Raw genomic sequence first — 26,067 nt, 5'->3', positions numbered from 1 at the left:
CTGTCACTGGGCTCTGACATACAGCACACACCCGTGTCAGCTGCACTGCTCTTTGTTTATTAGCTACGAGGTTTCGGTAAACCGGGCTGTAAATTGTGTATTGTCTTGGTATATTTGCTATAATGATATGAGTTATAAAGAAAGTTTTTTGTGTTTTGTGCACAATCGCACTAAAGTGTAGTTTCCTATCGTTTCTTCAAACTGAGAGAAGAGGGGTTTACAGGTCACGTGTGTGTGTTCTTATCCTTTTAGATGGCTTCTCATTTTGGTGATTTCGCTTACATAAATTGTTTGAAATGGCAACCGGTCTTATGTTTAGCTGTAGGGTTGAGATTTTGTTTTGCCTGTTCACTTAATTCTGTTACTGTTAAACTGAAGTTATCGCAGATTTCTTTTATGTGTATATTCAGATTCTTCTGCTTGTCTACAATTTGTTGCATGGACGCTTTTGCATGCAGAAAATCCATCTTAAACTGAATGGTGATCGGTTACATATTGTGAAGGCTTTTTATTTTAGATAAATGTAACGCTACTTGGGTAATCTTTGGATGTTTAGGGCACATAACATACAAATCTATTGTTGTCTCTAAGTATGCTCAATGTCAAGGGTGTGCTGGGGCTGCATAACTGTTATGGAGGCAGGCTCTTCTAGTACTTCACAAGTTGTGCACTAGCTATGGCATGGACACAACTCCTCGTCAGCATGCTTATCAGCCTGAAAGTAAAAGTTACAGTTTTCAGCAATTTGATCATGTATTCGTCTTTTTAAAACCATATAAGGAGATGTAATATACATGAATTATACGTGCTGTTGAAACGTGTTTACACCGAAGGCCATTGCTTAGTGTCAAAACTTTGGTCTAGTGTAGCTCTCATTGCTTTCAAATCAAGACGTATGGGCTTGAAAAACATATTATTAACTATTTAGTTGCCTGGCAGTTCTACTTTACATATCTGCAGAATAATTGAAGGGGGGGGGGGCTGCTTCCAAGAGACTATACTTCCACATGAATGTCAGAAATGTAGTGCACCACTGTCTTTTACAGGGCACCACCTTTGGAAACTACCATTGCCCTTGTGGAGACAAATGACCTTAGGCTTAGAACAGGCTTAATGTTTTGTAGATATATAAAAATAAAAAAATGTAAGCAAAAAGCTTCAAGTACACACACTTAAATTGTCCAGCGCAACTACCCCTGTTCAACAAAATGTGACCGGTTGCTCGGTCTGTTTTCAAAGTTTGTAAACCCTCAGCTTGTGTGCTGCATGGCTAAATACTTATAAGATCCCAAAGGCGAGACCTATTGGCTATGTTAGTGCTTGTTGGATTTTTATGTTTGAATCAGATAAGTAAACTGAATTAACTTGAAGCACTTGATCCCAAAGGACACAGGCACATACCTTGCACCTCCAGTCCAATCATTAAGTTGTTCTCTCCCATTATTCATTCGAAGTTTGAGTAGTGGTTGGGTATCTGCCAAGATTAATTCATATAATATAGAAAACGTCTTTCTTCCTGAATCTAAGGATAATGGTGCTGCAGTATTTTTTTCTTGTCTAGATCACTGTCAACAACCAAGATCAGTATAGGTTATTAAACTGGGCAGTAGGACCCTCCGCACTGGCACTTTATAGTCCCATCTATCTTCCTGAAATACTTGTAATGCTCCCACGTTCTATAAATCACACACTACCTTAAAAGAGCAGTTTGACCCTAGTTTTCAATTCTCATTGTCTCATTGGCGATTCATGGCAAACTCCAGAAAGAATAATATGCGCGTACCACTATTTAACATGGTTTCTCTTTATGTACCATACCAATATTCAATCAATCAATCAATCAATCATGTATTTTAGAGCGCACTACTCACCCATAGGGTCTCAAGGCGCTGAGGGGTGTGTCCTCCGAGATCAGGTGAAGAGCCAGGTCTTGAGGTCCTTCCTGAACTGAGGCAGCGATGGCAGCTGTCTGAGGTAAGGAGGTATGGTGCTCCAACCTTTTGCTGCCAGGTATGAGAAGGATCTTCCTCAAGCCAAGGACTTATTTATGTGGGGTATGTTGGAGAGTTAAAGCTGGGAAGAGCGGGGTAGTCTGGAAGGGGAATTCCGGGTGATGCAGTGTTTTCTTTTTTTTCAAATCTGTTTATTAATCTTGATGAAAAAGCGTCAGTACAATTCTCCATTAATTCTGATATACTGTGTACACACATATATATAATCTTATGTAGTACAGTTCGTATATTATTGTACTGCAAGATAACACATAACAATAAACTGTTAAATTACGTCACATTAATGTCCTTGATGTGGCTTACCGGATGCTTGAAATGGGTTGAACTCCCCATGTCTTGAGTAGAAAGATGGAGCACTGTGTGCGTCGATAGATTGGGGGAGGTTTGGTTTAGCCTGGGCTGGGTAATATACTGGAAGTGATATTATCGTGGTAGTGGACATATCCTCTGCAAGGGGGACATTATTTAACTATTGGCCATGCGTCTAGCGCGTGTGGGCCCTAAGTAGTGTGTGGTGAGTATGATACCTGGGCTGTATACGGCGACATTTGGGTAGATGCTTGACCAAAAGGCTTAACGGGTTCTATGTCGTGTGGTTTACTTGGGACTCATGGCGGATATGTATCGCTCCTAGCCTCAATGTCCACGACAAAAGTATCCCATATTTCAGCACCACCCTGGATCAATCCCCTGTATTGTAGCTGGCGTAATGTCTGAGCCTCTGCATGTGAGCACCTTAGCAGATCGCGCAGCCAAGTGGTGTATACCAGAGCGTGTGGGGCCTTCCACTGCATAGCTATCAGGCATTTGAACACCACAAAGGCCAAGTCAATACATTTATGGAGCTGTTTGTCACCTTTGCCACGTCAACGTATTCCCAGTAGGCAAGGTTCTGGTGTTGATTTTAGGGTATGCCCGGTAATGTCAGCTATGGTGTCGGTAATACATTGCCAGGTCGTGTTCACGGGGGCAGCTCCACACCATATGGTAAAAATCTGCTGCTGGGGTTGCGCATCTGGGGCATTCTGGGTCTGAGGTCGGGTATATCCTTTTTATGCGGGACGGGGATAAGTAGGAGTGGTGTATGTAGTTAAACTGAGTGTAACGCAGTCTGATATTGCTAGAGACATTTTTAACTATTGATAATGCAGCGGACCAGGCACTCTGGGGCAAGGGGGAAGGGAGAGCCACATCCCAACGGGCCTTAGCATGTGGCCGTTCAGGACAGGCTAGGAGCAACTTGTATGGTGTTGATATAATGCCTTTTGTATTACCCATTGTGAGAATTGTGGTGGGCAGTTGTGATTCCTGTGGCTCAGTGTTACCGAGTTCCCAAATATTGTCGAGTAGTAGTTTTATTGCGCCACATGCTAAGAAAGCCCCGGCGTGAGTCCCCACTGATTCCATAAGTTCCCTAAAAGATCTAAATATAGAGCCCGAGTAATATTCGCCTACGCTTGATAGCCCTATGCTGCGTATATCATGATGCATTGTTAGCTTTTTGGCCCCCGGTAGTTGTGACATCGGTAGCGCGGGAGAGTATGGGATCATAGGGCTTCTGCCATGAACGTATCTGTGCCAGCACGATCTGGCAACATCTAGTACGATATGCCTTCTTTGTGGGCAATAGGGGCTATCTAGTAGCGAAGTTAGGATCGAGAGCAGCGCTAGTAATTCCTTTATCGCTTTGCACTTTTCTGAGGGGGTCTCGCTGAGCCACGTGGACGGCCATTGCAGTTGGGCGGCAGCGTAGTATAATTTGAAATTCGGCATGCCCAGCCCTCCCTCATCCTGCGGGTATTGTGTTATGGATAGTGCAACTCTGCGCCTGTCTCTACCCCAGAGTAGGTCAGTCATTAGGGAGTGCAAGGATTGAAAGAACGATCTTGGTAAGAGTATCGGGAGCGTGGCGAAATAATATAAAAATCTCAGAAGGATAAGCATTTTGGCGATGGCCACGCGTCCCATGGGGGATAAGGGGAGAGACCCCCAGAATGGTAAGGAACTTCGGACAGAACTCTGTCAATGTTACCCTCTTTGAGATCTGCTATGGAGTGATATATCTGTATACCTAAATACTTGAAGGTGGAGTGGGACCATGGTAGCTGATAATCCGGTAATGCCCCACGTAGTTCAGGTGCTATAAGGGAGAGAGGGTAGATACATGACTTAGTCCAATTAATCCGTAGGCCGGAGATGGATGCGAAGGTGTCCAGTATTGTCATTACCCCTGCTATGGAGGTGGCATGGTCGCGTAGATATATCAGGGCGTCGTCCGCGTATAGAGAGAGAATATGGTATGTGTTGAGTTCTGGGATGCCCCATAATTGGGCCTGGTTGCGGAGCTTGACCACTAGTGGTTCCATGGCTATCACGAACAATAGAGGGGATAGTGGGCAACCCTGACTAGTGCCTCTGCCTATTGGGAATGAGTCAGAGATAACTTGTCCTGTTTTGACATGGGCTGTAGGTTTAGCATATAGCGTTTTAATCCATCTGATGTAGCCGGAACTGAGTCCCAGCCCTTTAAGTGTGCTCACGAGGAAATCCCAGCACAACGTATCGAATGCTTTTTCTACGTCCTGTGACAGTGCTACCGCTTCCCCGCACTTGCCGTTGTGCATTATACGAAGTAATCTTCTAATATTTAAGAAGGTGCTTCTCCCAGGTATAAATCCTGATTGATCTCCATGGATCAAAGTTGGCAGAAAGGCGAGAAGTCTATTTGCTAAAATCTTCCCCAGAAGCTTACAGTCAGAGTTGAGCAAGGAGAGGGCGATATGACCGAACATCTAGAAGGTTGCGGCCTGGCTTCGGGAGCACCACTATTAAAGCTTTGCGCATTGAGTCTGGTAGTTGCACCCGATCATACGCTTCATTAAACACCTTAAGTAATGGCTGCAAAAGATGGGCTGCTTGGGAATTTAAGTATTCTACTGGTAGCCCGTCTGAGCCAGGTGTTTTGCTGTGCGCCATCTGTGACAGCGCCAGACGGACTTCGTCCATATTAATTGGGCCATCCAATGCGTCTGCTTGTTCAGTTAGCAGCCGGTTCTGGGGAATAGTCAACAAGAATTTGGCCATTTGCTGTGCGGATGATGTGGGGGGGGGAGGGTGAATATAAAGAGTGGCAGTATGTATAAAAGGCATCATTAATTTCCACTTGGGTATTAATTATATTTCCTGAGAGCAGTCGGATCGCTCCAATGGATAAGGGTTGCGATGGTTGGTGAACCAGCCACGCCAATAGCCGCCCTGATCGATCTCCTTCTGCGTATTGACGTGTCGTGTAGTGTCTGTAATCGTGTTTACTCAATCTAGTGTCCGCCTCCCTGTGACTAGCCTTTAATAGTTTCAGCTCTTCTACTGGCATCTCATCTCTGGAGACCGCCACCTCCGCCTTGCGTAGCTTAGTCTCTAATGCTTTCAGCTCCTTGAGCAACGTCCGTCTTACTCTTACTGAAGCTGCTAAGCAGTGACCAAGCACCACTACCGTATGGCATCCCATTCGGTTTCACGTAAAGCAGTTGTGTTATTCAAGGAGAAATAAGTGGCCAGGCACTGGGCAAGTTCTGCGTGGAAGGGGGCAGGGGGTCTGCAAGTGCCTCTGTTTGCAAGCTCCATGTGGGAATTTGTGTGTGTGTGCGACCCCAGCCTAGTGTTGAACGTAACGGGCTATGGTCTGATCTGGTGCGGGCCAGATAGTCTGATGTGTGTATCTTGTGACTCACTGCCGCTGATGCGAGGAGCATATCTATCCTGGTGTGTATGCAGTGCACTGGAGAGTAAAAGGAGTATTCGCGGTGTGTTGGGTGCCCTGATCTCCAAACATCCCTCAAGCCATTTCTCAACACCCAAGTTGCCAGATCACGTGAGGTGCGATTGGACGGGGTGGTAGTGAGTCGGGGGAAGGAGCGATACATGTGGATATCTAAGACGCAGTTTAAGTCCCCGCCCCATATTCTGTCTACTGCTGGGTCAGAGAAAGTCCCAGTTGATAGTGTGTGTAGGAAGTCGTGTTGGTTGGTGTTGGGGGCATTCAACGCTACCAGCGATAGGGGTAAACCATCTAGGGTGCCCTCCAGCCCCACATATCTGCTGTTAGGATCAATCTGTGTGGAAGCGATCACATATGGTACTCCCGGGGCAATCCAGATCGCCACTCCCCGGGCAAATAAAGAGGATGTGGTCCCATATAACTGCCCTTCCACTTTACGCGTGTGTTTTCTAGTGTGGCATCTGAAAGGTATGTCTCTTGTAGCGTCGCTAGTTGTATCTGATGTCTTTTGAGATAAGCATGTACCCGCTGACGCTTATGCGGCGTTGCGATTTCCCTTGTATTTCATGTAAGCACATTATAACGTGGGATGTGTTTTTGCCCTTGAGCAGTCATGTGAGGTTGTAGAAATTATCTAGTTGAGGATCTGTCAGTGCCCCTACCCCTTTCGTATCCGAGAAACACACATTGCTACCCAACTCAGATATGTTTGCACCCCCAGTTCTGTCAACCGCACATTGGCTTGTAGGATAAGTGTGACGTGTAATGTTGTTAAAATAAACCAATGTAAATGTCATGGGGAGAACCCATTGAATAATAAAGAAACAAACAGCAGTGTTAAACATTAGCGTTAACTGTGTCCTAGCGGGGAAAATTCCGCTGACAGACAACTGGTGAAGCTGGTCCATATAAAGCGGGTGTGTATAATGTTAATGTGGACCCGCCGCCCGAGACCCCAGCTGCAAGCGTCGTGAAGAAGAGCCATGTTGCGGGGCCTCTACATCAGTCAGCCCGGCGATTGGATTTCTGCTTGATCAATTTCTAGGGTCTGCGGGCCCGTCACTGTATGATTTACATGAGTGTCAAGGCAGTTGATATATATATCAAATATCATCGGCTAAGCGTGGAGTGAGGGACGTGCCTTAGGGGGAGTCCATGGAGTCAGAGCAAATGTCTTGGTCTGGTCCGGCATCTGTTTGGCTGGACATAGTTGTCGGGGATTCAGTTACAAATCTCGACGTGGCCCGTAGCAGTCGAGAGCGCTCTTCAAACAGTTGTTCCGGTGTGGGTTTAGTTCCTTGTCTTTTTTGTTGTCGCGTTTTGCCTTTGGGGGGACCAGCTTTCCTCTGCGTTTTCAGCACCTGTAGATCCGGCCAGGCCTTGGGCGTGTAGCCAGGTCCAGGTGTCTTCCAGTGAGGTGAAAAAGTGAACTTGAGATTTGTCTTGCACACGAAGCTTGGCCGAGAACAACAGCGCATATTTGATATTGTGCTCTCGGAGTCTCTCCTTAACCTGGTATAAAGAGCTGTGTTTCCTTTGCATCTCAGTGGTAAAGTCTGGATAGGCTGTGATCGTTACATTTTCGAAGCGTACAGGTCCTGTTTTTTTAAATAACTGCAATATGAGGTCTCTGTCTCGGTAATTAAGTACCCGTGCTATCAAGGGTCAAGGCTGTGCTCCAGGTGGTGGGGGCCTGCCAGGTATTCTATGGGCGCGTTCTATTGAGAAGAACTTCGGGATCTTATCCTTTAATAATGTTTCCGTGAGCCATTGCGCCACAAACAGCTCAGTACTGGGGACTTCGAGTTCCAGGAACCCCACCAGACGGATATTATTGCGTCTTGATCTTCCTTCTGCATCTTCTGCTCTGCGTTTTAGGTCATCTACTTCCGTTGCCAGCTGTCTCATCTGTGCTTGTAGTTCTTTCACAGTCGGGGGTAGGATTGCCATGCCTTTTTCCAGCTCAACCACTCGATCTGACAGTGCATGTTGGTCTGCCCGGAGTATGCTAACGTCCGCCGCCACTGTTCCTATTTTCGCTTCTAAAGTAGTCCTGGTGTCCATGATGGCCTGTAGTATCTTTTCAAACTGCGATGTATGAATATGTAGGATAAGTTCCATTTTCTGTAACACTTGACATGTTGCATCTTGATCTCCTGGAGGGGTAGCGGTTGATTCCATGGTCACATTGTTCGCTCGCAGGGTCTTCAGCTTGCCCATTTGTCGCCACCACCGACAGAAATAGTCTGAGGATATTGAGCGCTCGACCGGTTGCTTCCCAAGCGAGACAACACAGTGGGGATAGGGCAAGGTGGAGAGTCACTGGCGCTGTGTTTAATCAGACTGCCGTATTTTATTGGTAGTGCACATTCGTTAAAAAATAAAAATAAATAATAATTCTTCTTCCGTGCGTCTTGTTTCCAGTTCGCTTATCCTCTTGGTGGGAGCGTAGGCAAAACCAGGGGGGGTAGTGTCGCCGGGGCTTGGCAGAGATGGCGCGTGGTTCTGTTCTGGTTAGGTGGTAACTATGTGAGGCTGGGGAATAAATGCGGGCTTTTATTGCGTGCAGAACACGTAGCGCCTACTGCAGCTCAGTCTGTGTCGCCGACTAGGCACCACCAGTGGGTTGCGCTCACTCACATTTATCTATGGTTATGTTCAGACTTTGTTGGGGTGGGGCCTGAGTCCCCGTTTTCCCCTGCTTCTTGCTGGGCAGCACACAACCGCGTAGCCCTGTCAGTTCCTTGATGCACGGGCTGAGTGCAGCTGGGCTGCAGGCCCTATTTTCCAAGTCCACGGGAGGGGTACTCAACTCGTCCGTCTCGCCCCTCCTCGGGTCCTCCAATCGCCGGGGTGTGAAAAAACAAAGAGGAGAGAGTTGAGGAAGGAGGGGGCAATGAGGCCCACTCTCAACCGACTTCCAAGGCGACCCGGGAGGTGGCCAGATTCTTACAGTTGGGGCCCGAGGGGGTCTCTGAGGCAGTTATAGCTGCCCCCTTAGGTCGTGCCACCAGTCCCTGCTTGTAGGTAATCTCTCAAGAACAGGGATTGGGCAGTGTTACGTGCACAGCAGCTCAATTTGCACCGCCGAGCAGGCCCAAGCCTGATTCTCTTTACTGGCGCTGGTGTTCGCAGAATAGCTTAGGCGCGCACAGGCTGGAGCTCGCCTTCCGGTCCTGCTTATCTGCAGCCGAGCGGGACCGGGACTCACCGCCTTGGTGGTTTCTTAGCGGCTAAAACACTTAAAAAGGTATGGGGTTCACTTATAATAAGGAGCTGTACCCAAAGGAGATTTTCCTGAGGCTCCTTGACCACACTGGGTGTATGAATGAAGTGTAAGTGCTGTGAAGTGGTGAAGGGGGGGGTTTCCTTTACGGACTAGGTGGTCCACACACTATATAGTGTCATGCTTCATCATTTGACCACCTAGCCCCCCCCAGGTAGGACAGTGCCACCTGGGCGGACTCGATCTCACCATTAAAAGAACGGTAGGGAGTGCGTAAATTATTATTTTCTGGAATTTAGTGGGATCCCGCTAAACTAAGGAAAGATATAAAAACACCTAGGCAGTTACAAGTGTGCAATCTACACTTTTAATAGTGGTGTCTGCTGGTGTGTTTAAAAACAAGGATGGGACACCTAAGTGAGAACAAGGACTCACTGGGTCACCTATCTAAAAAATGGCCGACATGTTTCTGCCCTCTACAAAGAGCCAAGGAAGGTCTGGTGGCATTCTTCAGGGCCTAGGATCCCTTAAAGTCATGCATTGCAGAGACAGACATCCAACACTCAATAAGAGAGTGGGTACAAGAAGTGAGAAAAGATGCGGCCTACCTGAAATACCTAGTGTAGGCCTAAGGAAACAAAGCGTTATTAACGTTTCGTGACGCACAGCACAGCAAAACATACACAGGGGTGACACAGCAAGCTAAAGTCATGCAATGTAAAAAGGTGTAACATGTATCTATAAAGAACATAACATCTTACCCCAAGCCTAAAGGCTACTTGCCCCCAGACTCCAGGAGGGGGAGTGTCCCCTTATAGTCTCCCTCTGAGGGAAGGGAAAAGAAGTATGCCAGGAAGGTAGTCAATAAAAACAGAATAATCAAAATAATCACAATTCTGAGGAGGAGTGAAAAGCGAAAGATCAGATGCTACACTCTGTAAGGATCCATTCAGAGGAATACCTCTGTAAGATAGCAAGATGGAAAGAAAGCTTGTGTTAAAAATAGGTGCAGTTTCATGGGTACCTGCAGAAGGAAAAAGGTAGGGAATATGCTCAAATTGAGCTAAAGAAGGCAAGCAAACAGTCAAATCCCATACTCCTTACATACTTAAATACCCAACCGTTCGTACCCCTAGTTCGGGAAACGGCCATTGGGTAAGCAAATGTGCACACATTATAACAAGCAAACACACAGCCAGACAATAAGATGCTTACCTGTAGCGTGGCAGAAGGTTTCTTAGCGGCAGCACAGGATTTCGGCAGCACGAGTGGCGCGTGACTTGGCCGAGGGCCACGTCCCTCCTCCATTCGGGTTGCTGTTGCCTCTGTAGGGTGCCCTCGCCGACGGGACAAGGACCCACTAGCCCCTCCGGGGAAGTCCTGGGTAGCGGGGAGACCGGCGCTTACCCCGGGAAAGCCGGGAAGCGCCATTGCCAGGATTATTATTACAGCCGTGAGCGGAGCTACAGATTATGCTGCTGCTCCAGTCGCCATGTTGGCCACGCCCCCCAGGTGATGCGGTGGTTGAGGTAGCTGGGTCCGCTGTCATGGAGGGCTCTGTAGGCGTGTTAGAGGAGTTCGCAGTTGATCGTCTTCTTGACAGTGAGCCAGTGGAGATTTTTCAGGTGTCCTGTGATGTATTCTCGGCGGGGGTTGTCTAGCACGAGTCTGGTGGTGGCGTTCTGAATTAGTTGCAGCTTGTTAAAGTTCTTCTTGGAAGTTCCGGCATAGAATGGGTTTCCATAGTCCAGTCAGTTTGTGATTAGAGCGTGTGTCAAAGTTTTCCAGCAGACGGTTGGTGTCCATCTGAAGATCCTCCATCTGAGCCTGAGGGTGTGGAAGCAGGTGGAGGCGATGGGCTTGACCTATCTGGTCATGGTGAGCATTGAGTCAAGGATGGCGCTGAGTTTTCGTGCATGGTCTGTAGGGGTGGAGGGCCTGCCGAGTGTTGAGGGCCACCAGGAGTCATCTAGGCTGATGAGGAGGGTCCCAGGATGAGGATCTCGTTTTGCATCAGCTTTTGCATCTAATAAATACAGCTTTTCCCACTTGACAAACTTTACCATAATAAGGTTGGCACAGAGATTGAGCTGCCTTATAATGTCTTTTAGTCGGTTACTCCCTACCCACCCTATTCAATGGAAGTTGAAGCTTCTTCCGGGTCACCCTCCATCTGCCATCATTTTAGCATATCCTCTATAATACGGAATATAGGAGGAATGAGTAATGCAGTGTCAGAGGCTGTCATCAAATTACTATTTCTACATTATTCCAATGAGGTTTCTATCGTCTGATGGGTGGATACTAGAATATGATTCATTGTTGAAGTTTCAACCTTTTGAATTAATTTATGATCACACCATCAGGGCCAAGACACCATAAATAGCATTAGTATGTTTCATTCCACTGAATGTATTCTGTGAAACAATTGAATGGCATACACTACAGACATTATTTAAATATCTTACTTTGGATGTAGGCTTATGAGCATATGCACTTTCTGCATCTTTTATTGAACCCAGTGGGGTTGTCGTTGGTAGAAAGCAGTTTTGAAGAGGACTCTGGACCATGAATAAGAATAATTTTGCAATCCTAGTGACTGCAGTGCTTCTAATCCTAAAGTAACTCTGTTCATATAATTCTCCTGTTATATCTATCCTTGTCTGTACATGGTATAATATCTTAGTACTAGCTTTGAACTTCACAATTGTCAGAGTGGAAAAAAAGCTGTAAAGCTGTTAGCAAAGAAAGGAGGTCTAGAAGATGGATAGGAAGTGTTTGCATGCTGAATTGCCACAATTAAATACGTAACAATCAAAGAGTTTGACCACTATATGCAGCGGTTGGTTTGAAGTGATCTGGAATAATATAGTAAAGGGGTCAGCAGCATCTTTAGAAAACACCGACTGCTGGAAGACTGCACTAAGATGTGTATCAAAAAAGAGACATTTTTGCTGTACTGCCCACCGAGTCATTGCTCATTATTTTGGCCTCAAAACCGGAAAACAGCATTTATCATTTAGTACAGTTATAGCCTTTGCTTGAAAGAGTGTGGAGTACATGTACTGCTCTGTTATGTTTTTTTATTTAATTTATATTTTGAATTAATTTAAATAAAACTCCTTATTGTGATTCATACCTGCTCAGCTCGACGTAGCCACTGTTGCACAACGATATTATTCTATATCTTAATTTAGTGCTCCTCCAATGTGTTGGCAGCCTATATTTTTACCTCTCGACTTCTCAAGCCCTTGTTCTTTTCACCATTTAATAGTAAAAGTAGTGTTCCCTTGCACAGTAACATTTATGAAAATGAAAATGCTGGCTTGGGCTTTGCTTATATCTGTGCTTATCCAATGCCATATTGACATCCTGTATGTCTTCCTCTCAGACTTTATCAGTTTAACAATTACATTTTCTGATAATAATTGAGCATCAGATGATTTCGATTTGTATACAGGCATAAACCCCTTAGCTACTGAGGCTTTTCCTGCCCCAATGTTGAGCCCTATTTTGTTGTTTGATGGAGTAAAGCCTTTCTTCCCGAAAAGGTATCCACACCACCCTTGCATTCTTCTTCCCCACATGTTGGGGGATTCTTAGGATACACTGGGTCTATGGATTTCTGTAGAACGAACCGCGAAGATAGCATTAAAATAGTAACTTTATTTTGTGAAAAATGGGAAGAAGTGCTATTCAGGAAGGTACATTTTTAAACAAAAGATTTGCTGTGTTACGATCATAATATTCCCAGCTTTGAGGAGCAAACAAAGTTATGAAAAAAATATTTTCTTAATATAGGGTGTATATTTTTCTAAGGGTAGTCAATTTTTGGGGGTTTGTGGTTTTAACCTCCTTGCAGTTTTTTAATTGAAACCTGTGTGCAACCCATGGATGTACCATGAAAACTGTACGTTTTTGGGAGCTTAACAAATTGCAAATTGAACAGAAGCGCTTTTGTTCAGATTGCTTACTGTTTTCCCAAATAAACGTATTGTTGACATCAAAATTAATGTCAAAAAAATTGAAATAGTTGACAATACTTCCATCTGTATTTTTTTTACTTTGATGGCAGCTTTACAAAAGCAATGTACCATTATATTCATAAGACCTTTCTGGTTGCTGGTGTATATATAGTGTTTGTTGGGTGTACAACAATATACAAGTCTCAGCACTAACAACTGCACCTTGTAATGATTTTTCATTGGGTACCAACTATGCAGCAATTCATGTGGTAAAATGTAATGAAAAATGGGAATAAATGAAACACACATGCTGCTGAGTTTTGGAGTAATGCTATTTGAACATTTATGGTTTTGTGGTTAGTCATGCTATCCTGTGATTCAAAGTGCATTTTGCAAAATGTGTCATTTCTGGCACATGGCTTCCATTTGGCAGCCAGAAATAGAGCGAAATTCAATTGATTATAGCAAATCTTCTACCATTCTATGTTCCCATATTTCTCCTGATAAAAAATGGTATGCAGCAGGAAACGCCCCAAAATGCCATTTGGAGAAATTGCATTTTTGACTTGAAAAATGACCCGTTTTGGCAATGTGGGTAGCCGTAGAATTTGAGCCGAGACTCCACTCTTAACCAGGGAAACCTACCAAACCCAGACATTCTGAAAACTAGGCATGCAAGGGCATCGAGGATAGTATGACTTAACAATGCCACTGTGTTTTTTAACCACACTGCCCTAAATACCTCAAACTTTGCCTCAAAATCACGCATTTTCCTCAAATATCTGTGAGGGAAAGCTCTGGAAGCTTCTGGGATACACAGCATTCCCATAACTGTTGTTTCTGCTAATCAATCCATGAATCCTAATGTACAACCAAACATATACCCTGTATCAACTATGAAGGGATAGTGTCTAGCAGGCCATTGCAAATCGGCACTGTCCATACCCCTGGACATAATTTGCTACAGTGTTATTATTGACACCATTCCCAAAGGGGTCAACAGACATCGGGAAAGCATGGGAGAAGAATGATTTTATTTGTAGGGGATAATCTAGTCAAGATCTGAAGGATTCCTATTTTTCATTACTGCACTTGTTTATGCAGTAAATGCCAATGTTCAATACAGGCATCAAACTGTAACCATGCATTTAATACAAAGAGGAAATTATGTTGTTTAACAAAAATTGACAATTATGACTCAAACATTTATTCTGTTGTAATACATTTGAAACGTGTTGCATTATCAGATTGTAAACATAGTATACTAATTTACTTTTCTGATGCAGTTGTACTTGATTTTAACAATTACTTCCTATACGTAATTACTCTTGAATATTTTTAAGGTTATGGAAGAGTAACTGAGAAGATTTGCAATTGTTAATACATTTATTTTTTAACCTGCAGTGGTTTGTCATGCATAGCTATTCTCTGGTTTGTTTGCACCATTAATGTGACAGCACATCTAATGTACTGGGAGATTAGTTTAGACTTGCTTCTTGATATTTGTATTTCTATTTTCAGGGGTCGTCCAGGTCTTTGGATCGATCATCCAAGAATATAACCGATGGTAAGATCCTTTCTACTGTTCGGAAAATAAGACTAAAATGTTGATTTTTACAGAGATGAATTCACTTTTTTTGTGGTTTCAGTGCAACCTGAAAGTCCAGTGCAAGAGAGTATCATCATGTTGACTACAGCAGTTCACGAGCTGCTTCGGCTTTACTTCAGGTCCAGGAGTACCAGTTCAATGTGCAATGGACACAAGAGCAGTAGAAGCACTAAAGAGGCTCAAAAGACAACTGATCATCTCCAGTTTACAGTTTTTGCTGGTCATAACATTCCTGTGGGCTGGATATCCACGTGAGAGTTGAGCATTTTATCTTCAAGATGTGGTGTATCATGCTTTCCTGTCATAATTCTATTTTTCTTCCTTTACAGGTTTGAAAAATACTACTTAGTTTGCTCTCTGACCCATAATGGAATAGATCTTTTTAAGCCAGTGCAATCTAAGAAGGTTGGCACGTACAAGAGTTTCTTCTATCTTATTAAATGGGATGAACTGTAAGTCATTATTTTTATTTTCAAGGTTTATAGAAACATAGTTTGTTGTGTAACTGAAAATGTATTTTTTTGCTTTGCATACATTGAATCTCATTGAAAAGTTTCTCCACATCTCTTCAGTAGCAAGTGAGACATTTGGGGCAGCAGACGTTGGGAGAGGAGTCTAGAGGTGTGGGCTTCTTGTGACCATATTACACACAAAGGGGGAAGACCGAAGTGGAAAGATGTGCTGTGCTAGCCTCATCTTCTATCACTCACACATCTATTGCAAGGCACTCCTAAATTTGTGACCTAGAGTTACTCTTTTGAAGAAATCTCTTCTGTTCTAACCCTTCCTATTCCGGGAATCCCTAGGATCCCTTGCCCAAATCTTTGGTATCCCCTGAATGTGAGGGCTTTTTGTGACTGGCACTAGGAAGAGTGTTCCGCTTTAATTTTATTTTTGAATAAAGTTTATTGAGATTTACTTTTTATCTTTTAGACGTTAATGCAGTATAATAGGTACAATGTGATACAGTTTGTATATAAATCATGCATATTTCCTTATGGTCTGCATTGCAAACCAGCAAATCAACAAGTAATGTTTCATTCAAAAAGTGTGAGCCACCTGTGCTTGGAAAACATGAAGAGAAAGAGCAGATACAATAATCAAGGTGGCAAAGGAACATTGCACTCTTACAATTGTTCATTGTAAACCTATAGTTCAGTGCATTATTGATGAATGTCCGTAAGGGTAACAATTCTGAACAAGAAAAAAAACAGTGTAAAACAATAACAATGAACAATGAGTTCACTTAGTTCAGGCATTGGTGGTGGTACAACACAAGTGTCATGAAATCTGGGAGGAAGCAGAGGGTGGGGGTGGCGGGGTGATTCGAGGAAGCAGGGTGGAATATGAATGATGGAGGTGAGAACAGAGCATGGACTGCGTTGATGGGTGTTGTGTTAGGGGTTCCTTCTCAGAATTTGTCCAAAAAGGCATCCCTCGTATTTAAAATTGGGGAGGGGGTTTGGTTTTGGAGTCTCCACTGTCCATTTCCGTGTAATCATAGTATGACCAGGAGTAAGGCTAGATCAATGAATCGCCTTACCGCCCTGTGCTGCGTCGGTAGAGCCCTAGGAGACAGACCTCCCAGGTGTAGGTGAACCCAGAGCCATCTAAAGCCATACCGCGTGCGTAGGCGGTGTCAGTGTGGTGAAAATATCAGTTGATCTTACTAGAGATTAAGTAAGCACTATAAAGTTGGATCTATTTGAAGCATGCATTATGAGAGACCAAAGAAGGATATGACAGTATGACTTGCCAGTCACTGTCGGTACAGACATGTCCAAGGTCTCTGTTCCATTGACTACGCAATGTGGCAAGGGGTGCTGCCATGTGGGAGAGCAAACGCCCACAATGCACCAGGTCTGGTGTCTCCCCATGCCTAGTACATGCAAGTGTTATAGGACTAAATGTTGCTGAGTTTCCTGCTATACTTCACCCCATTACTGGGTCAGAACATTTATGATGGAGGGATACAGCAAAATCTGGACTGTCCGGAGTTCGGTACTAGCCACCCAGCCATCTATAGAGAGGAGAGAACCATCGCTATGTAAGTATTTGACGCCGTGCAAGCCTACCGCTTTCTATGATGTGAGCTTCTTAAGGGTAGTATGTGCTTGGCCACGTGGCATGCCAAGAAGGGGCTGTGCGGGGCATATGGCATGATTGACCAGGTAAGGCATAGCGCTCTGCAATTTCATCTGTGTGCAGTGTTAAGAAGAGGAATGGTTGGTGTTGGACCCGTAGTGAGTGGATGTAGTAAGTGCAATACACGATCCTCGTCCCAAGAGAGGAGTAATATGGCAGTGTCACCGAGATTTCATTCCTGCAAACCAGAGTGTAGGAAAATGCTCCTTTTGGCATGGTTTGGCATAAAACTTCTCAGCCCAATAAACCCACACTGATGCCAGTGTTGTATGTATTGTGTAATGCACACAGAGGGCATCTTAGAGATGCCCCCTGTACTGTACCCAACCCTTTAGTGCAAGGCTGACCACTTGTGCCAGCCTGCCACTAACAGACAAGTTTCTGACCCCATGGGGTGAAAGCCTTTGTGCTCTCTGGGGTCAGGAACAAAGCCTGCTCTGGGTGGAGTTGCTTCACACCTCCCCACTGCAGGAACTGAGCCTCAAAGGCTCAGGCCTCCTGTCACAGTGCCCCAGGGCACTCCAGCTAGTGGAGATGCCCGCCCTGTGAATCAAGCCCCATTTTGGCAGCAGGCCCGGTGGGAAAATTAGGTAAAACAAGGAGGCGTGACCACTGCAGTTAGTACCACTCCTAAGGTGTCCAGAGCTGAAGTGACCCCCCCCTCCTTGCAAAATTCCCCATCTTGGTTTGGAGGAAAGGGACCAATAGGGATAGGAATGTGCCCCCCTCCCCCTCCACAGGGAGTGGGCACAGGAAGGGTGTAGCCACTCTCAGGGACAGTAGCCATTGGCTACTGCCCCCTGACCCTTGTAATGCCCCTAAATCTAGTATTTAGGGGCACCCCTGAACCTTTCTCCCCAAATTTCTATCGACCTGAAGAAGGACTGAAAGGCAGTGAAGACTCTCGACAACAACTGACTCGGCTACAGCCCTACCAGCCTGTCTGCAGTTTCAAGACTCTTGCTGCAAACAGGTGACATATTCTGCTTGACCAGTGACCTCTACAAACCGTCAGAGGTCTGCCTGCCCAGCAGAGGACCAAGAACTCCAGAGGAGAGTGGTCCTGTCCAGAAAAACCCGACTAAAAAAGACTCCAGAACCTCCCCAGGTCCGCGAGCCATGCCCACTCTGCACCCAACACCCATGGCCCGAGTCCAGGTGGCCCACTGGTCCAGAGAAGGTCCGTAGATGATTCCCACCTGGAGTCCACTGTGGGTTGACCCCTCCTGGCCAACACAACGATGTCTGCAGTCTGAAGGGAAGACCCCCCTGACCGCGACCGGCTCCATTGAAGTTTCCTGTCGCCCAAGGAGACCCCTGCACCCCCAGCTCCCTGACCTTGGGGAATCAGACTGATGGTCCAGCAATGTACAGCGGGCGCCTCTCCTACTTTTACCCAGCTTTTGGTTTCCTGGAACTGACCCCCTGGACCCAGACTGCAGCATCGTTTGTGACTCCCTCAGAGTCCCCGCCATTGAAAAGCATTGGATGCCCAGCTCTGTGTTTGCACCTTGCACCCAGCTGCCCCTGTGTTGCTGAGGGTGTGGGTTTGGTGTTGACCTGTGCACCCCACTGGTGCCAACCTAAATCCCCCAGGCCTGTGTCCTGAAACTGAGGGTTACTTACCTGCAATCTGCTTTCTACCGAGCCCTCCCCCCCAGTCCTCATATGATTCCATTGAAAACCCGATGTCAGCTTTGACCTTTGCATGCAGCTGATCCGTGTTGCTGGTGGTGCACCTTTGGGAGTCAACCTGAACTTTGACCTGTGAACATCCTAACCCCTGAAAATTGGAATCATAAGTCGTGTCCTTACTTGTTAAATGTGCTAACACTCCCCTTCCCCCAGGACTCTCTTGACTCCTATTTGCTATAGAAACACAATTGATCTGGAGTTAGTCATTGCGTCTGTGCCCCATTTCTTAACTCTGTGTGTACAATAAATGCTTTGCACTACCCTCTGATAAGCATAACTGCTTGACCACACTACCACAAAAGAGGGTAATAGTATTATCTGCTTTGGCCTCTTTTAAGCCTGTGGGGAACCCCTGGACTCTCTACACACACCATACCTCACTATGATATAGTATGTACAGAGCCAGCTTCCTACAGTGAGTTTAGATTCATGTAGCGCCATTAGAAGGGTGCAAATAATGGAGCATACGCCTTGTATTGTAACCTAGTCCTTACCATTCTTATGTGCGTCCCTTTTAAGCCACTACACAACTTCCCACCTTGTTTACTTTCTATCATGAGGTCTTTTCTAGTGGCCATAACATTGACCAGGAGGGTCCACAAACTGCATGATCTGTGCACACTCCTTATAGAACCCAGACAAACACTTTCTAAGAACCCATGCCTCCTTTCTCCCGATGGTTGTGACACCTTTTCTGTAGGCCAAAACATCACCTTGCTTACCCTTTATGGTCTGCCTCATTCTTCTAAAGATGAGGAGAGACTCCACTGCCTGGACCTAAAAAGAGTGTTGTTTTTCTACCTTGATTACACAGAAGTGTTCTGGGTAAATGATCAACTCTTTGTAGGGTATGTTGGGGTGGAGAAAGGAAAGGCACTGCCGAAGCGGACCATTTCAAAAGGCCAAAAAGCAACCCAGTGAGGAAGCCAGACCCAATGCTGTGACCATTGCGTTAGGTCACGGAGTCCCTGTCCTGGACATCTGTCATGCAGCAACGTGGGCGTCCTTGCATACATTTGCAAAACATTACTGTATAGATGTACCAGTCCATCATGATGGGCATTATGCCTGTTTGGTCCTAAATGACTTTTTGGGCTAATCTGTTTGCAGAACTACCTCCAGGAAGATATTGCTTGGCTTTCTATTTCGAGTAAAACTGCGACTATAAGTCTTTATCAGATAAGCAAGTTACTTACCTTCGGTAGCACCTTATCCTTACCGATGCTCCCTGTTCAGCAAACTCATTTCAGTTTTTGGTCACCCTTGTGAGGGCCGTAGGAATGCACACCAGTGTGTCAGCAGCCATTGTGGCTCCGTGCTTCTAGTGTGAAAAGTTGTGAAAAGAATCTGACGTCGGCGCGCTGAGGTGATGTCTATTTAGGCACTGCCCATGTCACTTTTGACATAAAGCTGAACAACACCACCTACTGGCGCTCAGTGTCACTGCTCGAAAATTTCCTGATCTAGTTTGACACCTGGGGAATATTTTAAGGTAAGGAATCAGCGTCTCGATAGTCTTTTCCGGAAAAGGTGTTTCCAAAGTAAGTAACTTGTTCATTCAGTACAAAAGTGAAGCACTCTCGGACCCATTTTCTTGAAATTGAAGCTGTTGAATTTAAAGCCTTTCCTGAAGACTGGAGTAGAGTAAATCAACATTGAGATGATATATATATATATATATTTGCATAAGCCCACCATCTAGTGTTGGGCTCGGAGTGTTACAAGTTGTTTTTCTTCGAAGAAGGTTTTCGAGTCATGAGATTGAGTGACTCTTCCTCTTGGTGATAGTGCGCATGGGCATTGAGTCCTTTGTTAGATTGTTTTCTTTCTGCCGTCTGGTTCGGACACATTTCCTGTCGCTCTGGTGGATCTCGGTTCGGCACTTCTGAACTTGTTCTACCATTATTGCCTGTATTATTTTCAATCGTATTTACAGCTATACTCGATCCAGTTTAGACCGTTGGGGTTTAATTTCTCACCCTTACAAGGGCATCGCCCTTTTAGGGCCTACTTCACTGTAAGTCTAATGGACAAACTCAGTTTCGATTCTGTCCTCGGTGTCACGCTAAATTTCCGTACACCGATCAACATTCCATTAGTAATCTTTGTCTGCCTCCAGATCATCAAGAAGAGAATTGTGACGCCTGCAGATCATTTCGATCTAGAAAGACTCTTCGGGACCGTAGATCTTGTCGCCTCGAAATGGCGTCTAAATCCACAGAAGACACACTGAATATCTTTTATCTTTGGTGAAAAGCATGCTCAAGAAGAAGTTCGCCAAGGGGCAGTGTTTTCCATCCAAGATTCGGACCCTGATCAACACTCTGATGATGATAGCCACTACGTGCCTCCGGCACTGTGTGGCGCGATGGGGTGAGTAGAACTACCCCATCGCGCCACACAAAAATACTTAAATAGACTCCAGCACTAGTCGTCAGTCCTCCACTGCCTTCGGGCCATGGTCAGATTTTAAAAGAAAGTCAGGATGACCAACCTTTGGGTTCAGCACCGAGACTGAACACTAAAGTGCATTCTGCATTGACCAAACAGACTACTACACCAGTCTCGGAATCGAGCCGAAAATCAGAAAGCATATGTTCGGAGTTGAATAATCAACACCTCCTTCGAAGCAGATGCTTTCAGTTTGAATAAAACACAAACTTTCGGAGTCGAAAGACACTGATAGTAAACAAACTACTTCTGTCTATGAATCCATGGACATACATCCTATTTTAGAGGTGATGGACGCTATACAGTGAAAAATACACATTCAAAAGGACACATGAAGAATAATTGCATCCCCTCCAATGTCCTTTAAAAGGAAATTAAACCTTTAAAGACACTTTAAAGGATGTACCACCATCAAAAAAGGTCTTCAAAGATAAACAACAGGAAGAGGCTATAAAACAAAAAACAGCCTTCGCCACCACAGTCTCCTGTTATTCCTTCCACACCACCACCATCACCCAGATATGAAGCACAGTTATCACCAGACACATCCTCATTATCACCACATGGGGATGATCTCAGTGATGACCAGCGGGATAGAGATCCATGGGATACAAATGACTCTCATCCCATTCTACCAAATGATCCCCACTTATATCCTGCTAGACCCTCGGCACCAGAAGACACTACTGCATACAATCAAGTGGTGGCTAGAGCTGCGGCCTATCATAATGTGCAAATGCATACAGATCAAATAGAGCAAGATTTCCTTTTTGACACACTAGCGTCTACACATAAACAATACAAATATCTTCCAATGCTTCCGGGAATGCTCAGACATGCTTCTGATATTTTCCGGGAGCCTGTTAAAGCTAAAATTATCACTACTAGAGTGGATAAAAATATAAACCAGCACCCTCAGACCCAGTGTTTATAAGAACCCAATTACCTCCTGATTCAATTGTAGTTCGCGCAGCAAGAAAAAGGGCTAATAGTCAGTCCTCAGGAGATGCCCCTCCTCCAGACAAAGAAAGTAGGAAAATAGATGCAGCTGGGAAAAGAGTAACTTCACAAGCTGCAAATCATCGGAGAATAGCCAACTTGCAAGCTCTTTTGGCTAGATATGATAGGGCACACTGGGATGAAATAGAAGAGCTATTACAATACCTCCCTTCAGAACACTAAAAGAGGGGACCACAAATAGTAAATGCAGGGCAAGCAGAATCTAATAACGCTATTGGATCTGCTATGGATGCAGCTGACACAGCAGCTAGATCAATCAACACCAACATGCTTATTGGAAGACATGCCTGGTTGAGATGTTCAGGTTTCTAACCTGAAATACAACAGGCAGTGCTAAACATGCCTTTTGACACACAACATTTATTTGGCCCTGAGGTTGACACAACCATAGACAAACTTTAAAAAGATTTGGAAAAAGCTAAAGCCATGGGTGCTTTGTATACCACACCCACCAGAGGTACTTTTCGTCTATCACAATTTAGAGGGGGTGTAGGAAGTTGGCTCTGTATGCACTATTTCAAAGTAAGAAATAGCATGTACAGAGTCCAAGGGTTCCCCTTAGAGGTAAGATAGTGGCAAAAAGAGATAATTCTAATGCTCTATTTTGTGGTGGTGTGGTCGAGCAGTAGGCTTATCAGAGGGTAGTGTTAAGCATTTGTTGTACACACACAGGCAAAAAATGAGGAACACACACTCAAAGACAATTCCAGGCCAATAGGTTTTTATATAGAAAAATATCTTTTCTTAGTTTATTTTAAGAACCACAGGTTCAAGATTTACAAGTAATACTTCAAATGAAAGGTATTCCACTTAGGTAACTTAGGAATTTTGAATCAGCAAAATAGCATGTACAGTTTTCACAAAAAAGGCAATAAGCTATTTTAAAACTAGACAAAGTGCAATTTTCAACAGTTCCTGGGGGAGGTAAGTGTTTGTTAGTTTTGCAGGTAAGTAAACCACCTACAGGGTTCAAAGTTGGGTCCAAGGTAGCCCACCGTTGTGGGTTCAGGGCAACCCCAAAGTTAGCACACCAGCAGCTCAGGGCCGGGCAGGTGCAGAGGTCAAAGTGGTGCCCAAAACACATAGGCTTCAATGGAGAAGGGGGTGCCCCGGTTCCAGTCTGCCAGCAGGTAAGTACCCGCATCTTCGAAGGGTAGACCAGGGGGGTTTTGTAGGGCACCGGGGGGGACACAAGTTAGCACAAAAAGTACACCCTCAGCGGCACGGGGGCAGCCGGGTGCAGAGTGCAAACAGGCGTTGGGTTTGCAATGGAGTTCTGTGGGAGACCCAGGGGTCTCTTCAGCGAAGCAGGCAGGCAAGGGGGGGGGCTCCTCGGGTTAGCCACCACCTGGGCAAGGGAGAGGGCCACCTGGGGGTCGCTTCTGCACTGGAGGTCGGATCCTTCAGGTCCTGGGGGCTGCGGGTGCAGTGTCTTTACCAGGTGTCGGGCTCTTAGAAGGAGACCGTCGCGGTCAGGGGGAGCCTCTGGATTCCCTCTTCAGGCGTCGCGGGGGGGTCAACTCTGGCTACTCAAAGGGTCGCCGGGGAGTCCTCCCTGTAGCGTTGTTTCTCCGCAGGTCGAGCCAGGGGCGTCGGGTGCAGAGTGCAAAGTCTCACGCTTCCGGCGGGAAACGTGTTGTCTTTAAAAGTTGCTTCTTTGTTGCAAAGATGTTTCTTCTTTGGAGCAGGGCTGCTGTCCTCGGGAGTTCTTGGTCCTTTTAGATGCAGGGTAGTCCTCTGAGGCTTCAGAGGTCGCTGGACCCTGTGGAACGCGTCGCTGTTGCAGTTTTTCTTGAAGTGGGGAGACAGGCTGGTAGGGCAGGGGCCAAAGCAGTTGGTGTCTCCGTCTTCTTTGCCTTGGCTTCAGGTCAGCAGTCCTTCTTTGTCTTAGGTTGCAGGAATCTATCTTGCTAGGTTCTGGGAGCCCCTAAATACTGAATTTAGGGGTGTGTTTAAGTCTGGGGGTTAGTAGCCAATGGCTACTAGCCCTGAGGGTGGCTACTCCCTCTTTGTGTCTCCTCCCTGATGGGAGGGGGGCACATCCCTAATCCTATTGGGGGAATCTTCCATCTGTAAGATGGAGGATTTCTAAAAAGTCAGTCACCTCAGCTCAGGACACCTTAGGGGCTGTCCTGACTGGCCAGTGACTCCTCCTTGTTTTTCTCATTATCTCCTCCGGCCTTGCCGCCAAAAGTGGGGCCGTGGCCGGAGGGGGCGGGCATCTCCACTAGCTGGAGTGCCCTGTGGCGCTGTAACAAAGGGGGTGAGCCTTTGAGGCTCACTGCCAGGTGTTACAGTTCCTCCTGGGGGAGGTGAGAAGCACCTCCACCCAGTACAGGCTTTGTTACTAGCCACAGAGTGACAAAGGCACTCTCCCCATGTGGCCAGCAACATGTCTGGTGTGTGGCAGGCTGGTAAAACTAGTCAGCCCACACTGGAAGTCGGGTATGTTTTCAGGGGGCATCTCTAAGATGCCATCTGGGGTGTATTTCACAATAAAATGTACACTGGCATCAGTGTGCATTTATTGTGCTGAGAAGTTTGATACCAAACTTCCCAGTTTTCAGTGTAGCCATTATGGTGCTGTGGAGTTCGTGTATTACAGACTCCCAGACCATATACTCTTATGGCTACCCTGCACTTACAATGTCTAAGGTTTTGCGTAGACACTGTAGGGGCATAGTGCTCATGCACCTATGCCCTCACCTATGGTATAGTGCACCCTGCCTTAGGGCTGTAAGGCCTGCTAGAGGGATGACTGATCTATGCTATAGGCAGTGTGATGTTGGCATGGCACCCTGAGGGGAGTGCCGTGTTGACTTAGTCATTTTCTCCCCATCAGCACACACAAGCTGTCAAGCAGTGTGACTGTGCTAAGTGAGGGGTCCCCGGGGTGGCATAAGACATGCTGCAGCCCTTAGAGACTTCCCTGGCATCAGGGCCCTTGGTACCAGGGGTACCAGTTACAAGGGACTTACCTGGATGCCAGGGTGTGCCAATTGTGGAAACAAAGGTACAGGTTAGGGAAAGAACACTGGTGCTGGGGCCTGGTTAGAAGGCCTCAGCACACTTTCAAATCATAACTTGGCATCAGCAAAGGCAAAAAGTCAGAGTGTAACCATGCCAAGGAGGCATTTCCTTACAGGGGGTTTCAAACCATCAGCTACGTAAACAGCAACCTCCAAACAAAAACAAACCTCACAGTTCTACAATAGAGGATCATTTAGAGGCTCCTATAGAGGATCCAACAATAAAGGAAGAGGTAAACCATCCACTTCCAGAGGCTCCTTTCAAACAAATAAATAGTGACTTTCTTACTATCCTCAGAGAGCACAAGTCTCCTGTGCGAAGAAGACTGGTAAATTTATATCCACAATGGCACACCATCACTACAGATCAGTAGGTTCTATCAATTATCCAACATGATTATTGTCTAGAACTCATATGCACTCCACCAAACATTCCTCCTCGTTCACACAAACTAACTCAGGAGCATCTCATTCTATTAAAACAAAAATTACAATCACTACTGCTCAAAGGAGCCTTAGAGATAGTACCTATATCCCAACAGGGTTTAGGAGTATATTCACTATACTCCCCCATACCAAAAAAGAATGGTACTCTGTTAGAAATGGGTCTCCAGTTGGCAGTCGGTTTGTACCCTGTCCAAGTAGGTACCCTCACTCTAGTCCGGATAATGGAGATACCCGCTCAGATAACCCCTGCTTCACCCCCTTGGTAGCTTGGCATGAGCAGTCAGGCTTATCTCAGAAGCAATGTGTAAAGCATTTGCACATAACGCACAGTAATAAGTGAATACACTACAAACGGACACCACACCAGTTTTCGTAAAGATTTACTCAAAAAATATAGTTCCTTGAAGTCAATAGCTTCACCTGGTGCTATCACAGCGTCGTGATCAACAAAACCAACCATTCAGGCCAGCCGCGGCGTTGTGGGCCAGCTACGGTGTCGGGAAGACCTGCAAACAGTACCTTGGATTTGCAGGGCATCGTGATCCTCGAGGTGAGCTCCGGAGAACGGTGTCGCGGTGTCTGTTCCGGAGCTGGTGCAGGAGTCGTCGGGCCCTTGAGGTCACACACATTGTGGATCGAACTGCAGGCTGATGAAGTCAGGTGCGCCGGTGTTGATGGCGTCGGGGCTGC

General features: G+C 45.8%; 1 protein-coding gene across 1 annotated transcript in view; it reads left to right on the top strand.

Moving 5' to 3' along the window:
- The window catches only part of PIK3C2A (phosphatidylinositol-4-phosphate 3-kinase catalytic subunit type 2 alpha), an 852,450-nt gene that overhangs the window by 317,637 nt on the left and 508,746 nt on the right, over positions 1 to 26,067 (top strand). Inside the window, 3 exon segments of the mRNA XM_069223730.1 lie at positions 14,503 to 14,548; positions 14,631 to 14,841; positions 14,920 to 15,042. Of these exon segments, the coding sequence (XP_069079831.1) occupies positions 14,503 to 14,548; positions 14,631 to 14,841; positions 14,920 to 15,042 (380 nt within the window).

Source organism: Pleurodeles waltl, chromosome 3_1, assembly GCF_031143425.1.
Source record: "Pleurodeles waltl isolate 20211129_DDA chromosome 3_1, aPleWal1.hap1.20221129, whole genome shotgun sequence".
NCBI lineage: Eukaryota > Metazoa > Chordata > Amphibia > Caudata > Salamandridae > Pleurodeles > Pleurodeles waltl.
Note: the sequence above shows the minus strand (reverse complement) of the source record. Positions and strands in the feature narration are given on the sequence as shown.